Here is a 24189-nt window from a genome sequence, read left to right as displayed (position 1 = left end):
AATCCTCAAAAGTAGTTTATATCTAATTATTTGCCTTAATCTTTTTAAAATTTAACTATCTTTACTTTTTTTTTAAACTTTTAAATACCACTCGAATCTTTTGATAATTATTTTCTGAACATAAGTACATATTCGGTAAATAAAAAATATTTGTTTGAAAAAAAATTAATTAATTCTTTATTTATCAATAACTATGTTTTACATAGATTATTAATTTTAACGATTGTAAGTAGTACATAAATTAATAACTATTTTTAAGCTCTAAAAACTCGGAATGTAATGAATAATGACAAAACTTGACAAGTTTTGACGACTTGGAACAAAATAAAAAATAATAAAAATTGTAATAATTATAAAAATAATCATAATAACTTCAGTAATAAAAGAAACTCGGAAATGAAGTAATAAATGGTTAAGCCACTGTATGAATAATTAAACTGCTTCTTCATATCCATAAACACCTTCGATTTCAATTTGATCAAAGCTCGAACAAAAACTGCTTGCAGATCCTGGACGTAATCTACGTGAAAGTAGTATGTCATTCTTCTTGTGTTTCATTTCATCCACTGTATGGATTATGCCGCGTCCTGCTCCAGGAGCCACAACTCGGTTGAGGTTTTGCGAATTCAACACTGAAGACATTTTAGAACGACGAGGTATCGGCAAAAATTCATTAGCTGAAGGTACAGTTTTCATTGGCGAATTTTCTGAAGGCTTGTCTTTAGTTATTTTCGCCATTGTGCTGTAACTTGATGATACACTTGATGGTGTAATTGTTGTAGACACTAAAGTAGATTTTTCACTAGAATCTCTCAAAACTGGTTTAACCTTGGGCTTAGAGTCAATTAAACTCGAAGCAGATGCGGGCAAAGGTTCATTTAATTTAGAATCATCGTCAGACGAAGCCAAGTGAGAAAATTTAGACTTTTTCAGGGAATCAATCATATCAGCTGGTGATAATCCAATCATTTCTATAGTTTCAACTGTTTCAGGTGCTATCTTCCACTGAGTACATTGCTGAGATGAAGAAACTTTTTTAGATCTTGTCATTACTGTCCACGGCGTTGATTCTGGCGTTGTTGAAGTTTCCCTGAGTGTAGCGACTTTATTCCACGATGTTTCTTCATGTGCTGGTGATATTTCTCGAGAATTACCATCATTCAGCGATTTTAATTTTAATGTTGATGGTGCCTCTTTTTGTGCAGCTACTTTTGGCCAATCTTTGTGTTCTGATGATGGTTCATGTAATTTTTCAACATTCAATTGTATTGATTCAGTTGTTGACAAAGGTTCTTTTAAATCATCTAATTTACGCCAGGATTTAGTTTCATGAACTGATGATGAAATTGACTGAGTTTCAGAGCTCAACATCTTTTTTAATCCAGTTGCTCTACGCCAAGCAACTTCAGGGATCGGCGAAGATTCTCGTGATGTTTGAAGTTTTCGAGTTGAATCTAATAAAGTTGATCCTTTTCTTGACCGAGAGACAGTAGTCCACTCTGATGAATTTTTTTCAATCGAAGGAGTTTGAGTCGCTAATTGTGCTACAGGTTGAAATATTGGATGATCCACAGGAACTTCCGCTGGTTTTGATATTGAGATGTTTGAAGTGGTTGAACTATTCGACGAATTTAATTTACTTTTGGTAACAACATTCCATGCAGATGATTGAAGATGAGATGATAGTTCGAACGCTGCTTTTGGAGGGTTGTTAGTTACAACATCAGCTAATTTTACATCAACTTCACTTTTAACAGGAACAAAAGATCTTTCTAATCTCAGTGGATAACTTGGTTTATTAATCATCGAATCATTACTGTTGATCTTGAAAGGATTTCTATTATCAAATTCATTACTTTTTTTTTCTGAAAGTAATTCGCTTGTAATTCGGTTTTGAGTAGCATGTTCCGACATTTTCTCCAATAATGCTCGTCTTTGTCGTTGAATTTCATTTTCTTTCTGAGACAACAGTTCAAGCTGTTTTGCAATATCATCAATGTCATTTTCAACTGATAATTTATCGAAATTACTAATGGGATTCGATGATTTTTTTTCGATTGTTTTATCTTCAGTTCCATTTTTCATCTCTTCTTGACCATTTCTCACTTTTCTTTTTTGTGCTTCATTTTCATTCATGCTTCCTTGAGGACGCACATCGTCATCAGCTTTAGGATGATCATCGTCTGCACAAGCGGCTAGGACACTATGGCTTCGAATCGGTTTGAGCTCACGCATTGGACGTTCTTCTTCTGGTGTAGACTGATTTAAATGTAAAAAAAAAAATGAATGTTAAATAAATAAACAACTGTATATTAATTCTAAAAAAATAAAAATTCGTTTAAATAAATTACCTCAACTATTTTTTTGCTTTTTTCAGCTTCAATTGCTGCAATTCTTTGTCGCTCTTTGAAACGAAACTCTTTTCTCTTTGATTTAGACTCGCAGTTGAGAGTACGGAAGAGCGGATTGTCTATATTAGCTTGAATCGGATCGTAAGCTGGGGTATCGATGGTATGCTGTAAGTAATATTTTAGTTTAATTATCAAATCATGAAAAAAATAATTATTACACAATTATTAGTCTTAATAAAACGTACTTTGTATTCAACTTCGTTACTAAAGGAACCAAAAGCTGCTTCAAGTTGTCTCATTGCTTCTTTTTCGGAAATAACTCCTGAGAAACATTTTTGGTCGTTCCGATCAAATCTCTGGACTGCGATACTGGCGTTACTTTCACAAACAGTCATGTGGTGCTAATAAATATGAAAAACAGGGCTAGATTTAGAATAAATAATTATATAAATTCAAATACACAAAAAAAAAAATTTACTTGAATCAAGTAAATAATTTTGAAGAAATTTATCTTCTTGATTTAAATATAAAAATTCTTAAACTAAAAATTGATGTCTATTGATTTGCGCATCACTAAGTTGTCAGTTGGTTACTAATTTTAATATCACACAAAAGAAAAATAATGTAACTTTACTGTCATTTCATTAGGGTAAATTATGTGCAAAGGATTGAATGGACATTTTATTTTATCCATCAGCTTGTGATTCTTCAAACATCTGGTCAAATGACACTGCATACGGCTCTTACGAATACGATGGACCTCATCCAGTGGGCACGTTAAGTACGGATCTTCAAATCCAGTTGCCATTTTTCTTCAATTCCCTAAAAATTATAATTATTTATTTACAATTATGCATTATAAAAATATTTACTAGTAAATTAAGTCTAATTATTTACCTCAAACCTTCTAAGAAGGTAGCTGTCCTCACGAAGAAATACCACGGTCCTTTGTTCTTTTATTTTTAAACAGACAATGCTGTTTTTAAACTTTTAAACACAATTCAAATCTTTTTTTTAATTATCACAACTGAGAATTATATATTTTCTATAATTATTTAACAACACTACGTAATTGCAAATGATTTTAGACAATGAAAATTGTAATAAAATGGCTGCGACGCAACTATACTTTCCCGGTGACTTAAGACACATGAATACCATGCGTAGATGGATGCCGATTCGGAAGAAGTAAGAGCACATTGGTCGGTCTCCCCACAACACAAACACGAACGAGTATACTGATCACGTGACTTGATACCGGCGTTTCGTCTCAATACTTTGGACCAATAAAATTTAGAGACAATCTTTCAATACTTCCGGCGTCTATTTCTTTTTATGTGTATCATGGAAGCACTGTAAAGTAACAATAACAACAATAATTAGTAAAGAATAAAAGAAAACCGTATGTATGTATGTATGCAAATAATTCGATATTTAAAATTACTTAATTGTTAAACTACAATGAGTCAGATGATTTATAACTTTAAATTTTATCATTAAATCTAAATTTTCTAGCATCTAAAAATTTTTTGAATTTATACAACAAATAAATTTTTATTAAAAAAATATTTAGGGCCAGTTTTTCAATCTAGGATAAAATTTTATTCAATGATAAAATATATCTATATATTTCATAAATATAAATATACTGGCAATAATAATAATACTTTTATCCTGGATTGAAAATCTGGCTCCTAAAAATGTTTTTGTGATCACCTGATTGGATTTTGTTTTTCAGCTTTTACTAATTACGTTTCTATTTTTCATTTACAACCCATAATTAGCAGTTATTGAATTCCGGGATTAGAATGAATGTAACCAGTAGGTTGACGGGCATTTGGTCACGCTTACAAATTTCAACAAGCAGGTAAACGAATATAATTACCTTAACAAAAGTTTGGGTTTACTAAAATATCCTCACTATTTTTGTTTTGATTTTCATTTTACAGCTTAATGTATTTTCTAAGTATTTAGGATTTCCTTGACTCAAGGCTTTTGTATACGTGTCAAGTGGTTAGTTTACAAATGAAAACTTCAAATAAATGTCCTTGGACTGTTCATGTATGTAAGTTATATAAGTACATATTTATACAAGTATTAAATTATGATAGTCGTAATGCTGTGGATGCATTGTTATTTGACACCCTGCTACGCTTATCTCATCTTCGAATATTTAGACTATGAATCGTTCGTTTCAGCTGTTGAAATTATTCATGGAATAATGAATCTATTGATAAAAATTTTTATTTATTTATTTTACAAACGTATTAAATAATTAATAATTTAATTATTGACATAAATTTCAAACAACGAATAGAAGGGAAAAAAATAGAAGGAAAGGAAAAAAAATTGTCTGTTTAAATGAGAATTGAAACAGAGAACAAAGCGAATAGTAGAATGAAAGAAAACTGAGAGGAAAGTCCAAGTAAATATCTTTTTATTTAACTATACTCTATTAATATTTAAAAATTATTAATATTTTAAAATTCTAAAGCCTATAGTTAAACAACCTTGCTTGTATACACGCAATAAACGCGCAAACTATTTATAAATTGTCAGAGTCCGTCGCTAGTTTTATTATCTCAAAATAAAACACATGAAATATGAACCGGTCAGATTTAAAAGTAAAAATTATTTCAAATAAATTACAAAAAAAAACTGACCAATTTTAATTGTTATTTATTATTATTATAACTATTAATAAATGTATTTTTTTTAGATATGAACATAAAAATGAAATACAACGAGAAGGCATAAATTCACGCGGATTGTTGACGCAAGTCAATAAAGTATACATTCCAATAGATTTTAACTCCAATACAACGTTGGAGGCTTTAAAGATAAATTTATACTTTTATAATATATCCAGAAAGTGGAAAGACGTAGACGTTGAGTGCACCAAAGAGTTTAAAAGAGTGAGTCTTTTAAAAACAAATATTATAGTTTTATTTCAAGCGTTTCTTCGCAATGTGTTCACATCGCGAATTACATATCTATCTTCACTCATACTCCAGTTACTTTTTTCAGTGTCATAATTATTAATTATTCTTATTTCTTTTTTCTACATGAATAAAGCGAAGTAAACGTCTAGAAGAAAAATTTATTACAATTTTTTGTTATCATTTAATTACGTGATATCCATAAAATCTATCAATACTTGTGTCGAGTTTTTATGTTATTATATATTTGTATTCTGTCATAAATGAGTGGGGATCTTGAAAGAAAAAGTGGCAATTATCACACTTGGTAGATCTGTTTTAGTTAATATACATATGACTTTGGAATGAAAACATTTTAGTTGTGCCACCTCATTTAATTTATTAAATGATTGATTTTTAATATTTACTGTGAGTGGTTGTTTAAATTAACTAATTAAATAATTAAATGACTAATCAACGGGACTTATGATTTATGACTAAGTGAATTAGTCAAGATGCACCGTGTTCTGAGTTTTCAAATGGGACGAGGTTTTGGAGAACCGACTGAATTTATAACAAAACGCATGTGTTGCTCTTTATTATTTTCCATAGGATTTTTATGTTTACTTTGTGGCTTTCTCATTGGACGTTTTGCCGCAGGACAAGTATTTGAAATACGTGCTGAAAAAAAAAAGATTGAACTGTTTGGCAATGGCCTTGAAAGTCGGGATTACTTGAGAAATGAATTAGTGCAGAATTTAAAAGATTCAAACTTTACTGAATCTTCCCTTGATGTCACGTATGTTTAATTTTTTATTGAAGGTTTGCATTTATGTTTCATAACAAAATTATAATTTTTATTGTTTATTTGTTATTTATAGACACCTGAGGAATAATAAAGCCTTGGAGACCGTTGAAAAATCACTCTCAGGGTTGAATATTTTTAATAAAGTCACCGGAAATGATAGTTGTGTTATTGCTACAGTGCGAGGATCTCAAGAGCCAGGTATTATTACATGTGATAAAATATTTATGTGCATATATACATGTCACCAATTATTATCTAGTGTACATTAATTATTATTTATATTCTATTAACAGATAGATATGTTGTATTGGGGGCTGACAGCGAAAACATTGGTATTGGAATATCGATAGCTAAAGCATTTCAACGCATATATAATGAGCACGAATGGATACCAAGGAGAACTTTAATATTTCTCATCTCTGCTGATTATATGGACTCTTGCTTTCATTCCCTGTCGAATTATGATCAATCAAAGATTGTTGCTTACTTGGCAATCGATAAAAATCCTATTGATGGTTTGTTAACTAAATTTTATGTATTTATATAAATTATAAATTAACATCTAGATATAAGTAATTTTTTTGACGACAGGAGACGGTTTTTTTCAAACTTCAGGATCTGACATGGTACTTACAACTGTTCTAGAAGCATCTCAGGATTATTTAACATTTAAAAATAAAAATAATCATGTTAAAAACCTGCAACGTTTAAAACTTTTAATTCCACATACTTTGTTGTCATTTCATCGAATTGATAATACCTCAACTTTAAAAGACAATGATGACATCAACAACTTGCATCGTAGAAATTTAGCCCAAGTTTTGAGTACAAGTGTGTGGAGGCTTTCTGAAATGACAATCTTCCAATGGGATCCACTAACTCTTAATACAAATATAAAAACTCTAGACAAATTTGATTCACCAGACTCACAAGTGTTAAAAGGTAGATTTTATTTAAATAAATTAATGATTTTATTTATCAAAGTAGTTTCATTTATTTTTACTCAAATAGATCGCATCAAAAACACAATTAAAAGGATAATTAACGGTGGAATTCTCCTTAATAAAAAAATTGACAATCTTGATAGATTAAAGTAAGTATAAAAATTATTAAGAATAATATTGTACAAAAATTAAGTTAACAATTTATATTTACTATAAAATTATTTGTTGTAGGTCATTAGATATACGAATGATGAATGATTTTCTAAAAGATTTAGAACAAGCTTTACTGTGCCCTGACAAAAATAATCAATCACAAACAGATATAGCATTATTAGAACAACGATCAATAGTTGCAAATAATAAAATTGACGACTATTTTCAAGCTATATTAGCATGTTATGAAGACGCTGATAAAATATTACAAGATATGACTTGATGAAAAAAGTAATTAATTTAAATAATTAATAAAAATAATTAATTGGTACTTTTCAACAAGGCACCTCAATTGACTTATCACAATTAATTACTCATTAAAATAAATAATAAATAAAATTAACATTCATCTGGAATGAACTGGTACTCCAAAGCCCATTTCTCTCTCCAACTGTTCCATATTGATAGTACCTTGAATTGCTTCACAGTTTGGATTAAATACAGAATAAGCGCTAATTTCACCCTTTTTCTTTGGTCCTGATCGTGTGTTTTTCCATATAAAAACTAACGCTGATAAAATAAAGTAAACTGCACCAAATTCAAATTGTATTGCCACCATATACAATGTTGCCCATAGTAAAAAATACAGAAGATAAATTAGTCGGGTCATAACAGGATTTTGTGGAGGTGATATGTCAATACTCTCTTCAGAGGTAACACTCTCAATTTCATCCTTGTCCTGAAATCTTTTAATTCTTAATGTTAAAGTATATTTTAAAGGTATTATCTAATTTTGCAATCCTTTGTTTTTGCATTTTATCAATAATTAATTAATTATTTATTTATAAATAGATTATTACCTCACGACGTGTTAAATAGGCACGAGATTTATCTTCCCAGGATGTGAGAGTTTGATGAAAAGTTTTTTTAGCATTCTCAACCATTGCTTGACGACGTTTTTGTAATCTGTACGCCGCAAGCTTTGCCTCCATCGGATATTTTTTTAATTACTATTGTTATAATATTTAAATCATGACATGTTTACAATTCTCTTATTCGTAGCAACATTACAACAGCTGTTTCTTTTATTTTTTCATATGACAATGTCATTTCAAACATGTAATGCCATCTAGAATTTTTTTATGGAATCAACTTGTTATCAATTTATGATAACGTGCTTGGTGCTTCTTCTCTAAAATATTTATTTGTTCATAAGAATTTATATGACACTGAAGTTAACAGATGTTAAAAATTCTTTTAGAATTTTATAGCAATTTAATTATTATAAAAAAATATTATTAAAAAGTTTCACATGTGAAAATTAATAAAAATTACAAGTGAAAATTTTTAGAAACATTTTTTTATTGTAATTGATTAGTTAAAAAAATTTTTAAAATTGACAGCTGACCACTAACTTCAGTATGATGAATTAATAACGAGAAATAAAATAAATATAAATAACAGTTGATGTAAATTGTTAAATTAATTCTAGTATTAAATTTATATTGTAAATCATGTATTAAAAAAAAAAAAAAAAAAAAGGCGATGTATATTCGTTTCGCTATTGATCAAATATGAAAATTTTAAAATTACAACTAAAAACATTCAAAGGTTTAGAGAACAAATTCAATGAAGAAATTGGAGTGTAAATTTGATACTAATGATAATTAATAAAAATAAAAAAAAATTAGTAAGTAGTATATTAATTTTTTATTATTTTTTTTTAAATTATTATGAACGTTGGAGGATTTATAAAAAAAAACTAGCTATAAATATCATGAAGTCAAAAAATTACTTATTATAACTAACTAATTATTTGTAATAAAGAAACAAAATTATTACAAATATATTTTTTCAATTAATTATAGAATTAATAAGTTAAATTAATTCACTCAAGCAATACTAAAGCGTTTAATTCCTTGAATTTTTCAATGTATGTATTCACAATGTTGGAATGAAGAAAAATGTCAATAGTTATCGGGAATAACTAATAAAAATACTGAATGTCAGTTGTGAAATTTAACTTTGTATTGATCCCGATAAATTGCAAGAGGTTAAGTGTCAATCTTCATCAACTACATGACACCTTCGACTTGTGACTTCTCACGTATTTATAAACAATAATAATAGCTGCATAAATATTGTCAATTTCGTTGATAAGTTAATTTATTTGAACTTTATTCTTTATTTTCAGTGATTGCGAGAGGAATATTAATAATTATTGTTTATGGGTAATGAAATCAAAATGATGTTAGAGTACACAGTATTTTAGTCTAGTGGAGTAGCATTTATTCACAGTACAATTCTGAAAATAAACCGAAAATCTAATACTGTACATACTTGTTGATAATTGCGTCAGTTAAACTGAAGCCGGCTAGTGTTGAATCGTTTAATGTACGGTCATTTATTTTAGTACAATTTAAAGAATTTCTTATTTAGCAATAAAAACTTCAATTAATTATTTTGAAAAAATTGTAGAAATTAACAGGTTTTTTTTTTGTTTATTAATTGTTAATTTTAAATTGAAGTATTGTGGAAAAATTAATTGTAATTGAGTAGGAAAAGTGATAGAACAGACACGTAAGTACGATAATTAGAAAGAGAAAGTTTTCAGTTTTATTAAAAATGGAATGCGGGAAGTTGTAAAAAATATTAATAATTAATATTTTAATTAAATTCGGTAACAAAATAGTTTAATGTAAGTAATAACAATGTAAAATATCATTTTGAGTAATTTTAATTTATTTCATTATCTTTAATAAGTTTATCACCTGAGGAAATAATATGTTTGATTATTTATTTAGATAAAGATATCATACGTGTTCTATTAAGTATAAACATAAATTACGACGCATTCAGACAGTTTGAAATGCATCATATACTTCCTCGACCCTAACTTCTTGATCGATTTTTCTAATTCTTGTTGAACCATGCGCGATGTTATTTAAAAGTTATTTACAATTCATTTCAGCGCAGTTGCTTGTATCGCGTACATTGTAATAGAGAAAATATTTTGAATTCAAATTGCGATTGAAGAAAACTGATTAAATTTGTCAGTAATTGAAGAAGAAATAGTAAAATGAATGGAACAAAAATAGTATTGAATAAAAGTGAAAAAATAAATCAAAAGTCCCTTAATGGACACTTAAATCATATTAATGGTGAACATAAACCTGAAAGAAGAGTTTTAGTTATCTACACAGGCGGTACTATTGGAATGATAAGAAATCCACAAGGAGGTAAAGATTTTTTTCAGAATTAAATTTTATGAAAAGTTCTTTATTAAAACCATTTTTTTAAAGTTCTAGCACCATTACCTAATGCGTTTATTGAAACAGTTAAAAGTTATCCTCATATGCATGACCGTAATTATGTAGAAGAATTTTTAGGATGCTCGGACTCTCTGGTACTGCCGTAAGTTGTTCAATTATTTATTTATTTATTTTTTTTTTTTTATTATTAACAAACAATCAAATCTTTCCTCTTTATAAAATTAGTGTAGATTAAATTTTATTCTAGATTGAAAGGTACAGATAGTCGACGAGTGATTTACAATATTGTGGAATATTCACCTCTTTTAGACTCTAGTAATATGACAATGGATGATTGGATAAAAATAGCAACTGACATAAAAGTAAAATTATCTTCTTTATCGTTTTAATAATCTACAGATTATTAATGTTATTTTATTAATTTTCCTTTTATTTTTATCTCAGGAATCATATGAAAATTACGATGGATTTGTCGTGCTACACGGCACAGATACACTGAGTTACACTGCGTCAGCACTTTCATTCATGCTCGAGGCGCTCGGAAAAATAGTCGTGATAACTGGCTCCCAACTACCGATTTTTGATACGCGCAGTGATGGCCTTCACAATTTTTTGACTTCTCTAGTAATTGCTGGTACTTACAGCATACCAGAGGTTTGTGTATTTTTCGGTTCGTATCTTATGCGAGGTAATCGCACCAGTAAAGCTGCTGCTGCATCATTCGAAGCATTTACATCTCCAAACTGTACGCCGCTCGCTGTCGCTGGTATTAAGATCGAAAGTAAATATTTAAAGATCTGACGTATTGAAAATAACAAATTATCTTTCGATGATGTAGTAATTATCATACTACTGATAAATTAATTATATATGCCTATTGATATATTTCAGTCAATTATCAGTCAATCTTTCGACCTTGCGCCTTGGAAAAATTTAATGTGCACAAGACATTAAACCGTAACGTCGGGTTACTTAGAATTTTTCCGAGTATTACAACTGACTTAGTAAGGGCATTTGTTCAGCCACCCATCGAAGGAGTTGTTCTTCAGACTTACGGAGCTGGAAATATTCCAGGAAATCGCGAAGATATACTTAATGTATTACGAGATGCTACAAAACGCGGTGTTATTATTATTAACATCACTCAGTGTCACAAAGACGGGGTTACAGATCTTTATGAAGCTGGAAAAGTATTACTTGACGCCGGTTAATAATTTAGTTTTTTACAATTTACAAATAAAAAAAAAAAAACTTTTTTTAATTTAAAATTTTACTTAGGTGTAACTTTGGGCTATGACATGACACCAGAAGCAGCTTTAACGAAGCTTGCATACGTATTATCAAAAACAGAATGGGATATTGTCACCAAGAGACGCATGATGGAAACAAATTTACGTGGTGAAATCACAACTCATCACAGTGTCAGGATACAAAATCGCAAAGTAATTATGCGTATGCTTGGCTTAAATTCGGAGGCTGAGCTTGATAAACTCGGACCGATAATATTTCCTGCGCTGATGATTGATGCTGTAATTAGTCAAGATATAGAAAAAATCGCATCATTAAAAGATAATGTACTTACAATAAGTGGCTTGTATTAAAATAATATTGCAATTATTATAAATATAAATTTTATTTTTATATGTAGGGTGTCGATGTATCTCAAACAAACGGAGACTCTCGGACAGTTTTACACATCGCTTGTTGTGAAGGCGACATCAAATTAGTTAGAGTTTTATTAGAAATGGGTGCCAATGTTCATATAAAAGATAGATTTGATCGCACTCCACTTACTGAAGCTGTAGAAAATGACCATCATGAAGTAATTTATTTTTTTTTATCATTTATTAAATCAATAAATTTATTAATTAAATTCGCTTTATCATTATAGATAATTAAATTACTTCGCCAATGTGGAGCACACCTTCATGAGAGTCCTCTATTAATAGGACAAAAATTATGCAATGCAGCTGCTTTTGGCTGCCTTAAACGTCTCCAGTCATACAATATAGCTGGTGCAGATTTATCGCAACCAGATGTTTCCGGTCGTACGGCCCTTCATAATGCAGCGCTTCATAATAAATCCTCAATCGTACGCTTTCTAATGGAGCATGGAAGCGATCCTGAGTCTACAGATATGTTAGGTCATACACCATTTGTGCTAGCAAGGATTGTTAGTGCAAAAAATGTACTTAAAATTTTAGCAAATACCAGTTTTACAAATAATTCTAATAATATTACGACGTAGCATAATTTTACTGATGATTTTAACATTAATCTAATAACAAGAGAAAGTAAAAAATTTTCTTGACAATTTCTCGATGCGTATCTGGTGTCTTTACGTCTCTATAGACTCCGATGATAAGACATTTTTTTTTACGCTGTGCGCATCTGAACAATGAAAGTAAATTGTCATGTCGTTGGTGGTTATTACAGAAGTTTGTTAATATTACTAAAAAAAAACTGATGTAACAACTAAATTTAAATAATTTATAATTTTATTTATTTTTAACAAAGTTTATAATCTTAATTATCCTAAACTAATATTAATAGTAGGTACATATTTTTAATTTAAATCAGCAGTTAAATGTGATAGTTAATACTATCAATAAACTCCTAACTCATTCAACATTGTCTCAAGAGTATCTGCAGGCATTTTGCATCCTTTAAACAAATAAGAACACCCAGAATTGGATTGTCGGCCTATATCGATCGCTTCTTGTATCGCTGTACCATGGGTAACGTTTTTAAACCACCCGAGGCTGTTAAAAAAAATTAATTAATTAATTATCACTTCATACTGAGATTATAGTAATATAATTTAATTACTTGGCTATTCCGTCAATTATTTTATCACTGCTTGATAAAACTCTAGCATGATTAATTTTAGCAACAGCACTACAAACTGCGTATTGAAGACACGGTGTCACATAATTATTTCCCAACATTAATTCATTGAATGCTTGGCCCACTTCTTTTAATCCAAACTCATCGTTCCGGCCTGTACTAATTTAGAGCAGTAAAATAAAATGTATTAAATTAGAAGTTACAAAGTATAAATTAGATCAAACTCACGGTACCGATGTTCAGCGGAAGGTTTGTAGAAAAATAATGGCAAAATAAATGCCGACACTCCGGCTAAGACTCCAGCAATAGCAACAGATTTCAAATTGACATTTACCAGAGGTTGTGGACCATCTGCTCCTTCTTCGTGATTTAGAGGTATTGATAGAAATGGAATTGATAAATCCAAATTAATCTAAAATATTATATTATTAATTTAGCTATTAATTACTAAACAAACTTAGTACTTACATCTATTTTTCCTTTGTCAGAATTAAATGAAATGAAGCGCGGTTTTCTTCGCAGTAAATCCGGAGTGAGCTCTGCCAAGGACATTATGAAGAAATTATTTAAAAAAACTAATAATAGTATTGTTAATACTGATGAACTCATGGTTACTGTATGTTTACTTCGGTAAAGAGCAAAATTTTGCCAGTTTTAGAGAATAGCGAACAAGAAGAAGTTCAATGCAGTGTGGGCTCTGCAAAAAAATTTCCGACTATGTATATAATACCCTCCTATACTTCCTCGGAAATAAGAACATTTTTTTCCGTGGAGAAAGGTGATAATCATTATCAGTAATGTTCACCTTGTTTAAAAGTAAAAAATTTATTGTTAATAATAGCAAAGTAACTCCCCTAGTTAATTAAGTAATGGAAGTATAATCTTATGGATGGTTTATTTCCGTTGTGCAAAAAAAAAAAAATAAAAGTGCTCGGTGCTTATGGCTTTCGTGACATTTTTCTTAATCAGTCGGCAGAACGAATTCCTTAGAACACTCGACTTTTAACGATGGGATTGTTTTCCAACGCTCATTATCAAATTTTCCTTTTATTGCTTTAAATTGAATGTTTACTTTAGATTCTAATGAGGTGATTCAATTTAGAGAAGAAAGTTTTTTAATTTTATTATGCTTATTGTTTCCACATATGAAAAATAAATAAATTTAAATGTTACAAGATTATTTTAAGTGGTGTGTAGTAAAAATGTCACTTTCGTTTTTTTTTTTTTTTTTTTTAACTTTTATAATTAATTCATATAAATGAAAAAGATTGCTAGAAACAATAATTATGTTTATCAAGTTTGATTAATGTGAACAAAGTAGTATATTTAGTAATTACGCTCTTTATTTTTCAGCTTTGAGGATTTAGTCTACTCTGAAGCGTTGAATAGTAAGTACGCGTATCAAAAATAATGTGGAGGTCGCAAAAAATCCCCCAGAAGAAGAACAATGAAGAAATAGGTTATGATTTTTAATTAAAACTATTAGAAAAAATGATTTTCTTAAAAAACTAAGCTGTTGTAATATTTTAATACTTATTTTAATTGTTTAGTTTAGCTAATTTTTTACTAAAAAGTCTTTCGTCATGACACGCAGGACCAAATTTTTATTTGTTCAAAATCATTCTTTAGAAGATGAGAGTAAAAGTCTTTTGGCATGTGCGGAGGGGATGTCACGGGCTGCGACTTTGTTCTATGGAAATCTACAAAGACGAAAGCGAAACTAGGAGAGCAATTATCTTTGACCGTCGTCGTCATTACCCTCAGTACCTATATATTTACCCGACACGTACTTTTTACTTCAGTTGGAATAAATTTTTCACACAGACATTATATTTTTGGAGATCCTCATAAATAAATGTCAAGGTACGTACTTTAAACTATAAATATTGTTTCTTTTCATTTCTTCAGAAGAAATTTTATATTTTATTAAACTTTTTTCAGATGAATACTGTGAGCTTCAAGATTTTAGCCTTAATGGCTGTTTTTTTAATTAATAGTGTTTATTGTTCACCAAAATACGACATGGGAGGGTAATTAATTTGTTTTATTTCTATAAAATTTAACAATAAAAATTATTGATGATTAATGATAATAAATATTTTAGATTTGTACCAAGTTCTATAGACTATCTTGATAAAATGGAAAAATCTCAAGATCAAATGGCCGTCGCATCACAACAGAAATATCAATCACCGTCGCAACATCGTAGTGAAAACGCTTCTTCAGTATCCAGAAGTTCTTCTGGACCTGACGGATCAAACGTTCTAATTGACCGCAATCAAGAACCAAGATTCGGATTTACTGGAGTCGGCACAAGCTCTGTAAGTCAAAAACTTAACAATAAAATTCTTTTTATCAATAATTTACTAAAAATAAATTAATACTTATCAGGGCTATGGAGTATCTTCTTATGCACCAGGAAAAGTTGATCTAGGCGGTTTAGTACTTGGCGCTGTAATTGGAGTGGGAACTATTTTGATTATTCCAAAGTTATTACTTCTTCTCAGTGGAAGCTATGGACAATATGCAAGAAGTAACTACTCAAAATAATATATTTATTTATTTCTTCTTAAATAAGATAATTATTCTAAATAATTGCTAAATTTTTCAGGCGACGAAGGAGGATTTGTTAATTCAATGACGAAAATTGATGACGTTTTAATTCGTCACGGAATTGACACCACAACTTGTATGCAACGAGCTGTCTGTACTTACTCAAAAAGAGCTGCCGAAACAACGCGGTCAGCTAATGACATTGACGATGAAGAAAAAGTGTCTTCATTTGACCGATTAGTAGATACTGTAACGACGAACCAGGTATTCCGCACTGCAATGCGTGGAACAGCTATTCAAGAAGCTATCGAGGCAGGAAGAAAAGGACAAAATTGTTCGAGACTTTACCGACAATGTGGCTTTTCAATGGATTCCATAGCACGTCTAGTTTCCAATCTTCTCACTACTGTTAACAGTCCAGATTCTCAACCTACTGCACCATCGGCGGCTGCTTAATTATTTTTTATCACTATATAATCAAATAATATAATATAACATAACAATGATTTATTAATTATTATAAATAGTTGAAGTAATATGATACAATAATCTTAAATGTGCCCTATGCCATTGAAAGCCATCGAATAACAATATAATATCCACTTAATAATCATATTTCTCAATATAAAAAATAAAATAGTTATAGATAAATATAAATATAATTATGAAAAAAAATCTACTCATGAATTATTATCAGTTTGTGTTTATTGAATATATAAATATATACTTCTTTTAATTATAAACTTTGTCTAATAGTCGATAGATTTTTAAATACAATAAATAAAAATAATTCACAGTATGAGAAAAATATTTAATAAATAAATATTCATTGGAAGATAATAGTCACAATATATATATATATATATTAATATTTTTTTATCTTATACTTTGTGCATCAAGTGTATTCTATACAAATATAAAGATATTTAACATCAGCACACAAAAGTGTAAAATATACTTATTAGATCACAATAAAGTTTGTGTAATTTATTTATCATCTCAAATCACAATTATTTATATTTATATAAGAGTGTTCATCACTCTCATTCATCCAATGCTTGTAAAAACGAATCACTCAAATCACATTCTTGATCAAAATCGCTGACAACGGGTGAAGAGAATGCACGAATAGCTTCGTCGCAAGACTCATAATCGTTGTCCAGCGATCTCCGATACTATTTCATATGTTTACGCTTAGGAAGAAGTAAAACCACACTCAATGCGATGCAAACATGCCAAAAACTGTGAATAATATGATAATTACGACGCGTCTGAAGAAATGCGTAGCAAATTAAGCCGACAGAAACGAGACCAAGTCCAGTTGGAAGATAAACATTGCGGTATCTTGATGCGGGGTATCCAAAGTTTCGTTGTCTTCGACAGCGTAAGCCCCAAGATACTCCGATTAAAATGGAGCCAGTGATAGCAGGCAGCAGAAAGACCCAGAGAGCTGTACGATCTAACTCAGCACCCAGAGCAAGGATAATTGCTCCACTAATTTGACAGAAAGCCGTGAGCCTCGGTCCAAATGACGCCATCGCTACCAGAGTCACCCAGATTGACAAAAGAGCATTGTAAAAATCGCAGAACTGCAGTACGCTGAGCTTCGTGATACAGAAACTCATAATATTTTCTCCGGCTTCGCAAGCATGATAAAATGTTGAGAAGAACATCACCGAGACGTAGACGACAGCTTCCGTGTAGTATTCTCGGCGGAACGCTACATAACTTGATGCTAAAAATGCTAAATTACTCAATGTGAGAAGCAATAAGCGCACAAGAATACTTCCACCAGTTAGAACGTAAGTGTCATCCGCGCAGTCGAATCCGCGATATCCACCATTGCAATAACATGCTGAGAATACAGATCCACCGTTCATGTAATGAAGACACCGACCATTTGAATTGCAATGTCCCTCGATGCACGGTGATGAAGCTATATTGGTTTCTACTTTCGTCGTCGTTTCATTCATGCAGCTGCATAATTTACACCCAGTTGTACGACATTCTTCAGAACAATTGCACTTAGGTTCTACGTAAAAAGCTTTCATACTCAGATGCCAAGTGCCGGGCTCTGGATATGGAATGTGAATAATTGTTGGTTTTGTATTGTTTGACCACAAATCGGCGGCTGTTATTGAATTTTGTCTTATACATCCTCCGCCTGCCGTGATTCCTGCATAATATCCTGAAAAAAATTTATTTTAATTTAATTATACAAAGAAGAGATTGAAGATTCATTTGTCCTAATTATAATCACTGAACCTGAACATAATTTAAAAAAGAAAAATAAATACCTAAAGAAATGCATCCGACTACAACAATATTGTTGATTTTCTTAACTAATTTAATACCAATAGAAACAGTACCGCCGACGTCATAAACTGGTGCTACTTGGTAACTTAATACTGTTAGCTTGTCAACCGTAATATTAACGGGTGAAGGTTTACTAGAATTACCCAATAAATGCTCATAATCAAATAAAAAAAAATCTGGAAGAGATTTTCTTGTCAGCGGTACTTTATTCACAGCCACAACGTCATCGTTGATGTCATAAGCATTGTCGCTTAGTGATAAGTCGTCCAGTGGTAATGCGATTGAAATGTTAGTTGCATTACCCGATAGAAGACGAAGAGTCAAGTAATGTAAAGAATTAACATAAGGCTTAAAAACTAGAGGCGTTTCAGATTGATTAATCAATGCACCGGTTAAAGTTTCCTTCGTGATAACATTAGCAGCAACTTTACACTCTTCACATGATGAAATCAACGAAATATTTACTATTTGTTGATCTTCAGGTACAAAAAATTGAATAATCGCAGTATCCAATGACTTATCATTTAATGTTACTGTATTGTCATCGTTTTTCTTTGCAAATAACGACTGCTCTACTCGTTCTACAAATAATTCAGCATCCAGAACTGTATCGCATGCTGTTCCAATACCTTGAAATAATTATTAAAATAAATTTACTTCTCATTTGGATGTTACACTCATCAAGAGCTTTCATTTGAGTACCCACATGCATTTTGATATATTTTTCATATATACATATATATAATATATATAAATATATGAAAAATTTTGCTTATTCTCTTAATAATTAAAATTACTTCAATAGACTACTTATTAGCGCCAATAATTGTTCTGATGAGTTTTACCTTGTTGAGTAATTTTTTCAGAGTCAGGATCGGTCCACGATCTAAATGCAATAGCGTACCAATCACCCGAAGCCGGGGACGTTGCCGAAATTTCATATTGATCGCCAGCGCTTGTCAAATTAAGCTCATAAAATGATCTTCGGTTTTTTAACAATTCTGCGCTAATTTTAGAGCCGTCCGGATGAACTAATGGAATACTTCCGGACTTTAAGTAAACAGAAACATCTCGCGGCGAACAATTACCCAATCCTCCAGTCTTAGCTTCTTTAGCAGTGAACCTGTAAAATAATAAATTATTTTTTATTTTTTTTATTATTTGTTTGATAAAAATAATTATCATCTTACTTGAAGACCGCTTTGATAACATTTTCCGGTATAGTGAAGTGAATAATAGAAATATGACGATACCCGAAGAAATCTTCAAGGACGTTAGATGGTTGTTGCGAAATTTTAGTTAACTCGCCGCATAAAATAATATTAATAAGTGACCAAATAATCAATAGTAAATTTATTTTACGCTTCAACATATTAGAGCAGTTTAATTCAGTCTCATTCCACTTTACCAGAAGTATTTATTTATAAACCCAAGGTAAGCAGTACATTTACCTGTAGCCACGTTAAATAAATATATATGATAAAAATACAAACAAATATTAAACTATTTTTAATTGATAAATTACCTCAATTTATATCGTGAGCTGCATGGTTGCGAGGAAGAATACAAATTCATTCAATTTATTTATTTTGGAATCATAACTGTGCATTTTAAAGTCCATTTCACCGACAGAAAATCATCTTCATAACAGATAATAGTGTCATTGAAACCCTGGAGGTATAAGATAACTTATCAATCAGTGACGCATAAAGTCAAACCGATATAAATATAAATCTAGATATAAAAATTAGGATGAAAAGATAATTGCATGAACTTCGGAATTAATTCGCGTGAAAAAAATAAATAAAAATTTAATGATTTAATTGATATAAGCATAAACAATTTAAATAAATTTTAATCCCAACAGTTTCAAATTTCTTTTACTCTATTCTAAATCCAAGCGAGTCATAGAACTGAGTGTTAGATAGAACTCCGAGCGGTCTATTCATTGAATTAATTTTTTAAAAGTTTTATGAGATCATCCGTTGCGTCACTTTGACTGCATCAGCTCAATATACTACTCTAATATATTGGATTCAACACTTACCTTATAATGTTTTTTTAATATTCATAAATCGTCAATATTTATTGTATTACTTTTTTTTTTAGCTGATAGAATGACAAGAATTTTTTTTTCTTATTGATTAAAGTTAACTTTCCAAAGTAGTTTTTCATTACTTTTAATTGATCAATCAATTATTTGAAACATGACGTAAATAAATTTAGTTATTTTAAATTATTAAACGAAATTAAAATATAAATGGGAGAAAAAAGTGGACAATTGATTTTGAATAATTTAGTGTATTGATTCGCGCAAAATCACACGCGACTGTCACTGTGAATATTTACCTAAAAAAAAAAAAAAAAAAAAAACAAGTACCACATTGGTTTGTTGTGGTATTAACTGGTTGATTCTCAGCTTCTTACTGTTTTATTTAGCTAGTGCTGTTATTCTCTTTTTTTTTTTTTTTTTTTTTTTTTTTTTTTTTTTAATCAGTACACAGCGTTGAGTATCAATTTAAAACTTGTTAAACGCACGATGACCCTTTTTTCATTAACTATTATATCAGCGCTAGACTTAACTTGTGACGTTTAAAACGTGGACACTGCTACTAATGAAGTTCCAGCTAGCTAGCAACAACAATCTACAGCTGATACAACTTTGCACCTGCGCGTCTTTTCATTGAACTTGACGTATATTATTCGTCGCAACGGATCAATTGATTTTTTGATACATTTATTTATATTTGTTTAATGAGATAGAATAACTCACGTCTATTCACATTCTATAGACTTAAATTAGAGAGAAGAATTGTAAAAAAAGTTATTTTATTTCTTTTATAAAAGTATAAAATATAAATTAGATTTATCAATTTGTACCTATCTCTTCAATAATCTCATAAATTTTTTTTTTTTCATTTATAATTTTTTTTGTTTAGAATTCCCATGAGTCGAGCCAGCGTAGCCCAAGCATAGGATTAACGACAGAATCCGAATTTGATCCGTCCATTCCGTAAGCCAACGGCGAGAATAAATAGAAGCTGAAGAATAAAGTTATAGATTAAATATTAAACATTACACTCTTCGGAATAAAAGAATATAAAAAAAAAAAAAAATAAAAACCTGTAGATAGTCACGGAAGTAACTGTTCCAAGAATAAGATGATAAATAGTGTTTGCGATTCTCTGTGGGAGTAAAAAGAATAGCGAATCGATGATAAAACTTATCGTTATACCGGTGAGCATAGAGCTATACATTAAAGCCGGGAAGTAATGATGAAAGTATAGTACTCGTCCCATTGCCCAAAAAGGAACGTAATGTAAAAGCCATCCAATGAATAACCAGCTGCCTGCTGTTTTTAATTTATCTATTTCAGCAACAACTTTTGGGTCATCTTCGCAGCCTCTTTGCTCTCTTACTGCAGTATATAAATATATCAGGGCAAATATAAATAGAAAAACTATATTTCCCCACCATATAATTGGATTTCCTAGCAAATAAACTCGATGATTATTTGCTGAGAAAAATTGCCCCTAGAAAACATTTTAAAATTTATTAATAATCATAAAAAAACAATAACTACTATATTATCATATTATCATAATTGTATTTTCTTACTCTGTAATTAATAGGCCATTGCCAAGGACGAGAAGTAACTTCACCCTCTCTAACTTTTAATTCTGAATTCCCTTGAAGCATTACCGCATGCGATTCGATAAATCTAGCAAGAAATCCTGGTGCGTATACTTGAAAACTAACGTTAGGTAATTTAGGATACCTATTATCTTCAATATTCCACAAGGCATTTTTGTCTCTCATATTAGGATTACATGAGACTTCTTGTTGACTGTAAGCCCACTTAGGTAGAGTTTTACCACTACACGTTAGTGCACAGTGATGGAGATAATGAACGAACTTGAGTTTACTGGTAACTGTCTGAATAATATCACCATCTTTGCCGTTAGATATCAAAATTTTCCATACGTCATTAGCATCACCTGTACCATTTTCACCGTAGCCTGTTACTTGATAGTGTTTTTTTGAAACTGGAGCTATTTCTTTGTGCGAGTGTAAATTGCGACCTGTGATAACGTGCTCCAAACGAACGAGGTCTCCGTGCTTTACCAGCTCAGGTTCAGCCGGTAGTTTATCAGTATCAAATTTCTTGACAAGCCATAAATTATTGTCGTCTTTATGGGAGTAGGTTGTGATTTGTTGTTGTCGAGCACCAACACCTTCTGGATACAGATGCCAGTGCGAATGTAAATATCCACCACCTGTACGATGATTTTTTAGTGAAATCGTAGCACCGTATGAGAGCTCTCTCGGCATGGAAGCGTTGTGAAGTGAATTGCCTTGTAATAGAGACTGAAACTCGGAGCTGTAAAATCCATCACCACTTCCACTCTTGTTCAAAACAATCAGATGGATGAAAAAGAAGACCATGTATAAAATAATTGGCAAGATTATCAAGCACAAAATCCTTGCTAGTAAATGTTTGCCTACATTTGTAACAGGTTGTGACAAATCACCTAGTTCTCTCCAGAGCTCGCTTATTGTAAATAAACCGACTAATAGTACGACAAATAATCCGACAAATTTAACTCCCATTGTACAAGCTAGGGATATTCCAGTGAAGGACAACCAACCCCACCAGATTTTTGTAAATGCTTGATCCTTCAGAGAACTGACTCGCGCCATTCCCCAAGTTACTGACATCATAAAACACAATAACAACGGATCCAATAAAATGTATCTGTTCAGAGTTACCAAGCCGACGTCTAGAAAAATAATTATTGATGATTTATAAAAATCTTTTGCATTTAAAAATAAATGATTGGAGATTCTTACCAAATAAAATAAACATTGCTGATAATGCAGCAGCACGGATTGATTTGGTTAAATCCCATATTGTTAAAAACGCTAAAGGTACAATCGTTGCTCCCAAAAACGTACAGAACTATAAATTAGTTTTATTTATTTATAAAGTTACTCATAAAAGTATATTTGAGTAATAAAAAGAATAAAATAATTTACCACTCGCATTCCTGCGTATTTAGCATCTCCGAATTTATCTCCAGGTTTTTCAAATGGAAATGTACCATCATATCCGGTTAAGTATCCAGATAATGCAATTAACATCTATGTTTTAAATAAAAAAAAATTAATTATTTAATTAATTTGTCAATAAAAAAAAAAATAAAACAAAATACTTTTCCAAGAGGTGGATGAACATCAAAGAAAAACGTTCTGTTGATATACCAGCTTCCCATTTTTCCAAAATGTGTCTCGTCCCAGCTGTAATTAATAATTATAGCATTAAATTTAGTAATACAAATAGTAAAATTATTATTATTACTGGTAAACATATTATTTACTTACCAAACATGTTGAGGTTCAGTGACATTATAAAATCTAGTTATAAGAGTAAGAAGAATAATTACTCCAAAAACTAACCACCATCCTCTGTAAATAAAAGATAAATAATTAATTATTTATTTTTTATTAGTTTATTAAATTTAAATAATGTACGTACGTGTCAGGAGATTTTTCCGCATTATTCTTTGATTTTAATTTACGATCAGGAGTAAGTACTTTTTTTGAATTAACATTACTATTAGAGCTTGTCATGCTTATAAACTATATAATTAAAAATAATAAATAAATAAATTATCATAAAATATTTAAAAAGTACTGTTTTCTTTCACATAAATTCATCTTGGTATACACTTTTTTATTTGAGTCTAACGGTACATGATTAGACAACTTGTTGACTGGTTTTTTTAACTCTTATTACGTGGAATGGAATGTAAACGTCAAAGTAATCAAACGGTAACTTACCTACAGGTACGACTAATTACCCAGGTGAAAAATTCGAATGAAAAATTAATGAAAAAAATTTTTAAGTAATTTGTTTGTTAAAAAAATTGAAAGTTATAGTTAACAAAAAATGATCCAACAGAAATCAATAATTTTTTTTTGTTTTACACTTTTTGCATATTTAGTATAATTAAAAATTACAATTAG

The 24189-nt window shown here is 30.3% G+C and overlaps 8 protein-coding genes across 23 annotated transcripts; 3 read left to right on the top strand and 5 right to left on the bottom strand.

Moving 5' to 3' along the window:
• Nucleotides 1-149: 149 nt before the first annotated feature.
• On the bottom strand, nucleotides 150-3389 carry LOC141530753 (uncharacterized). Its single transcript, XM_074248051.1, has 5 exons — nucleotides 3249-3389; nucleotides 2986-3173; nucleotides 2597-2752; nucleotides 2352-2516; nucleotides 150-2259 (listed from the first exon to the last, which is right to left on the bottom strand). Exons 2-5 carry the CDS (start codon nucleotides 3157-3159, stop codon nucleotides 433-435), a joined length of 2322 nt encoding a protein of 773 aa, XP_074104152.1. The 5' UTR covers nucleotides 3160-3173; nucleotides 3249-3389; the 3' UTR covers nucleotides 150-432.
• A 266-nt stretch (nucleotides 3390-3655) lies between these two features.
• LOC141530766 (uncharacterized) lies at nucleotides 3656-7590 on the top strand. 6 transcript variants are annotated; one of them, XM_074248080.1, is made up of 10 exons: nucleotides 3656-3761; nucleotides 4136-4218; nucleotides 4301-4416; nucleotides 5071-5266; nucleotides 5427-6068; nucleotides 6151-6275; nucleotides 6371-6592; nucleotides 6669-7019; nucleotides 7089-7170; nucleotides 7253-7590. In XM_074248080.1, exons 5-10 carry the CDS (start codon nucleotides 5785-5787, stop codon nucleotides 7455-7457), a joined length of 1269 nt encoding a protein of 422 aa, XP_074104181.1. In that variant the 5' UTR covers nucleotides 3656-3761; nucleotides 4136-4218; nucleotides 4301-4416; nucleotides 5071-5266; nucleotides 5427-5784; the 3' UTR covers nucleotides 7458-7590. The 6 variants fall into 6 exon arrangements, with proteins under 6 accessions (XP_074104181.1, XP_074104177.1, XP_074104179.1 ...); XM_074248076.1 differs by adding an exon at nucleotides 4550-4776 and having other exon boundaries at nucleotides 5071-6068; XM_074248078.1 differs by having other exon boundaries at nucleotides 4301-4412; nucleotides 5071-6068.
• Saysd1 (SAYSVFN motif domain containing 1) lies at nucleotides 7376-8372 on the bottom strand. Its single transcript, XM_074248095.1, has 2 exons — nucleotides 8035-8372; nucleotides 7376-7913 (listed from the first exon to the last, which is right to left on the bottom strand). Exons 1-2 carry the CDS (start codon nucleotides 8164-8166, stop codon nucleotides 7581-7583), a joined length of 465 nt encoding a protein of 154 aa, XP_074104196.1. The 5' UTR covers nucleotides 8167-8372; the 3' UTR covers nucleotides 7376-7580.
• A 305-nt stretch (nucleotides 8373-8677) lies between these two features.
• On the top strand, nucleotides 8678-12962 carry LOC141530760 (L-asparaginase). 6 transcript variants are annotated; one of them, XM_074248067.1, is made up of 9 exons: nucleotides 8678-8864; nucleotides 10146-10413; nucleotides 10477-10588; nucleotides 10694-10808; nucleotides 10891-11227; nucleotides 11338-11652; nucleotides 11725-12020; nucleotides 12095-12268; nucleotides 12338-12962. In XM_074248067.1, the coding sequence occupies exons 2-9, from the start codon at nucleotides 10254-10256 to the stop codon at nucleotides 12692-12694; spliced, it is 1866 nt and encodes a 621-aa protein (XP_074104168.1). In that variant the 5' UTR covers nucleotides 8678-8864; nucleotides 10146-10253; the 3' UTR covers nucleotides 12695-12962. The 6 variants fall into 6 exon arrangements, with proteins under 6 accessions (XP_074104168.1, XP_074104166.1, XP_074104164.1 ...); XM_074248065.1 differs by lacking the exon at nucleotides 8678-8864 and adding an exon at nucleotides 9467-9754 and having other exon boundaries at nucleotides 10151-10413; XM_074248063.1 differs by lacking the exon at nucleotides 8678-8864 and adding an exon at nucleotides 9467-9754.
• An 89-nt stretch (nucleotides 12963-13051) lies between these two features.
• LOC141530773 (uncharacterized) lies at nucleotides 13052-13902 on the bottom strand. 2 transcript variants are annotated; one of them, XM_074248089.1, is made up of 4 exons: nucleotides 13762-13902; nucleotides 13522-13705; nucleotides 13276-13447; nucleotides 13052-13208 (listed from the first exon to the last, which is right to left on the bottom strand). In XM_074248089.1, exons 1-4 carry the CDS (start codon nucleotides 13900-13902, stop codon nucleotides 13052-13054), a joined length of 654 nt encoding a protein of 217 aa, XP_074104190.1. The 2 variants fall into 2 exon arrangements, with proteins under 2 accessions (XP_074104190.1, XP_074104189.1); XM_074248088.1 differs by having other exon boundaries at nucleotides 13276-13452; nucleotides 13527-13705.
• A 769-nt stretch (nucleotides 13903-14671) lies between these two features.
• LOC141530767 (uncharacterized) lies at nucleotides 14672-16476 on the top strand. Its single transcript, XM_074248082.1, has 6 exons — nucleotides 14672-14752; nucleotides 14844-15156; nucleotides 15235-15323; nucleotides 15398-15614; nucleotides 15685-15826; nucleotides 15905-16476. The coding sequence occupies exons 3-6, from the start codon at nucleotides 15235-15237 to the stop codon at nucleotides 16300-16302; spliced, it is 846 nt and encodes a 281-aa protein (XP_074104183.1). The 5' UTR covers nucleotides 14672-14752; nucleotides 14844-15156; the 3' UTR covers nucleotides 16303-16476.
• Nucleotides 16477-16592: 116 nt separating this feature from the next.
• On the bottom strand, nucleotides 16593-20653 carry LOC141530756 (transmembrane protein 8B). Of its 3 annotated transcripts, none has more exons than XM_074248059.1 (5): nucleotides 20543-20653; nucleotides 19688-19833; nucleotides 19008-19285; nucleotides 18144-18791; nucleotides 16593-18034 (listed from the first exon to the last, which is right to left on the bottom strand). In XM_074248059.1, the coding sequence occupies exons 2-5, from the start codon at nucleotides 19735-19737 to the stop codon at nucleotides 17022-17024; spliced, it is 1989 nt and encodes a 662-aa protein (XP_074104160.1). In that variant the 5' UTR covers nucleotides 19738-19833; nucleotides 20543-20653; the 3' UTR covers nucleotides 16593-17021. The 3 variants fall into 3 exon arrangements, with proteins under 3 accessions (XP_074104160.1, XP_074104159.1, XP_074104158.1); XM_074248058.1 differs by lacking the exon at nucleotides 20543-20653 and adding an exon at nucleotides 20210-20501; XM_074248057.1 differs by lacking the exon at nucleotides 20543-20653 and adding an exon at nucleotides 19353-19613 and having other exon boundaries at nucleotides 19688-20175.
• Twisted (Protein O-mannosyl-transferase 2) lies at nucleotides 20611-24017 on the bottom strand. Of its 3 annotated transcripts, none has more exons than XR_012479792.1 (9): nucleotides 23699-23942; nucleotides 23545-23628; nucleotides 23376-23460; nucleotides 23200-23304; nucleotides 23014-23122; nucleotides 21781-22943; nucleotides 21286-21695; nucleotides 21043-21203; nucleotides 20611-20955 (listed from the first exon to the last, which is right to left on the bottom strand). XR_012479792.1 is itself a non-coding variant. In XM_074248056.1 (9 exons), exons 2-9 carry the CDS (start codon nucleotides 23791-23793, stop codon nucleotides 21098-21100), a joined length of 2157 nt encoding a protein of 718 aa, XP_074104157.1. In that variant the 5' UTR covers nucleotides 23794-23802; nucleotides 24004-24017; the 3' UTR covers nucleotides 20975-21097. The 3 variants fall into 3 exon arrangements, 2 of the variants coding, with proteins under 2 accessions (XP_074104157.1, XP_074104156.1); XM_074248056.1 differs by lacking the exon at nucleotides 20611-20955 and adding an exon at nucleotides 24004-24017 and having other exon boundaries at nucleotides 20975-21203; nucleotides 23699-23802; XM_074248055.1 differs by lacking the exon at nucleotides 20611-20955 and having other exon boundaries at nucleotides 20975-21203.
• Nucleotides 24018-24189: the final 172 nt, after the last annotated feature.

This window comes from Cotesia typhae, unplaced genomic scaffold (assembly GCF_013202065.1).
Source record: "Cotesia typhae breed Kobodo isofemale line unplaced genomic scaffold, CoteBio_Ctyphae contig_5, whole genome shotgun sequence".
Lineage (NCBI taxonomy): Eukaryota > Metazoa > Arthropoda > Insecta > Hymenoptera > Braconidae > Cotesia > Cotesia typhae.
Note: the sequence above shows the minus strand (reverse complement) of the source record. Positions and strands in the feature narration are given on the sequence as shown.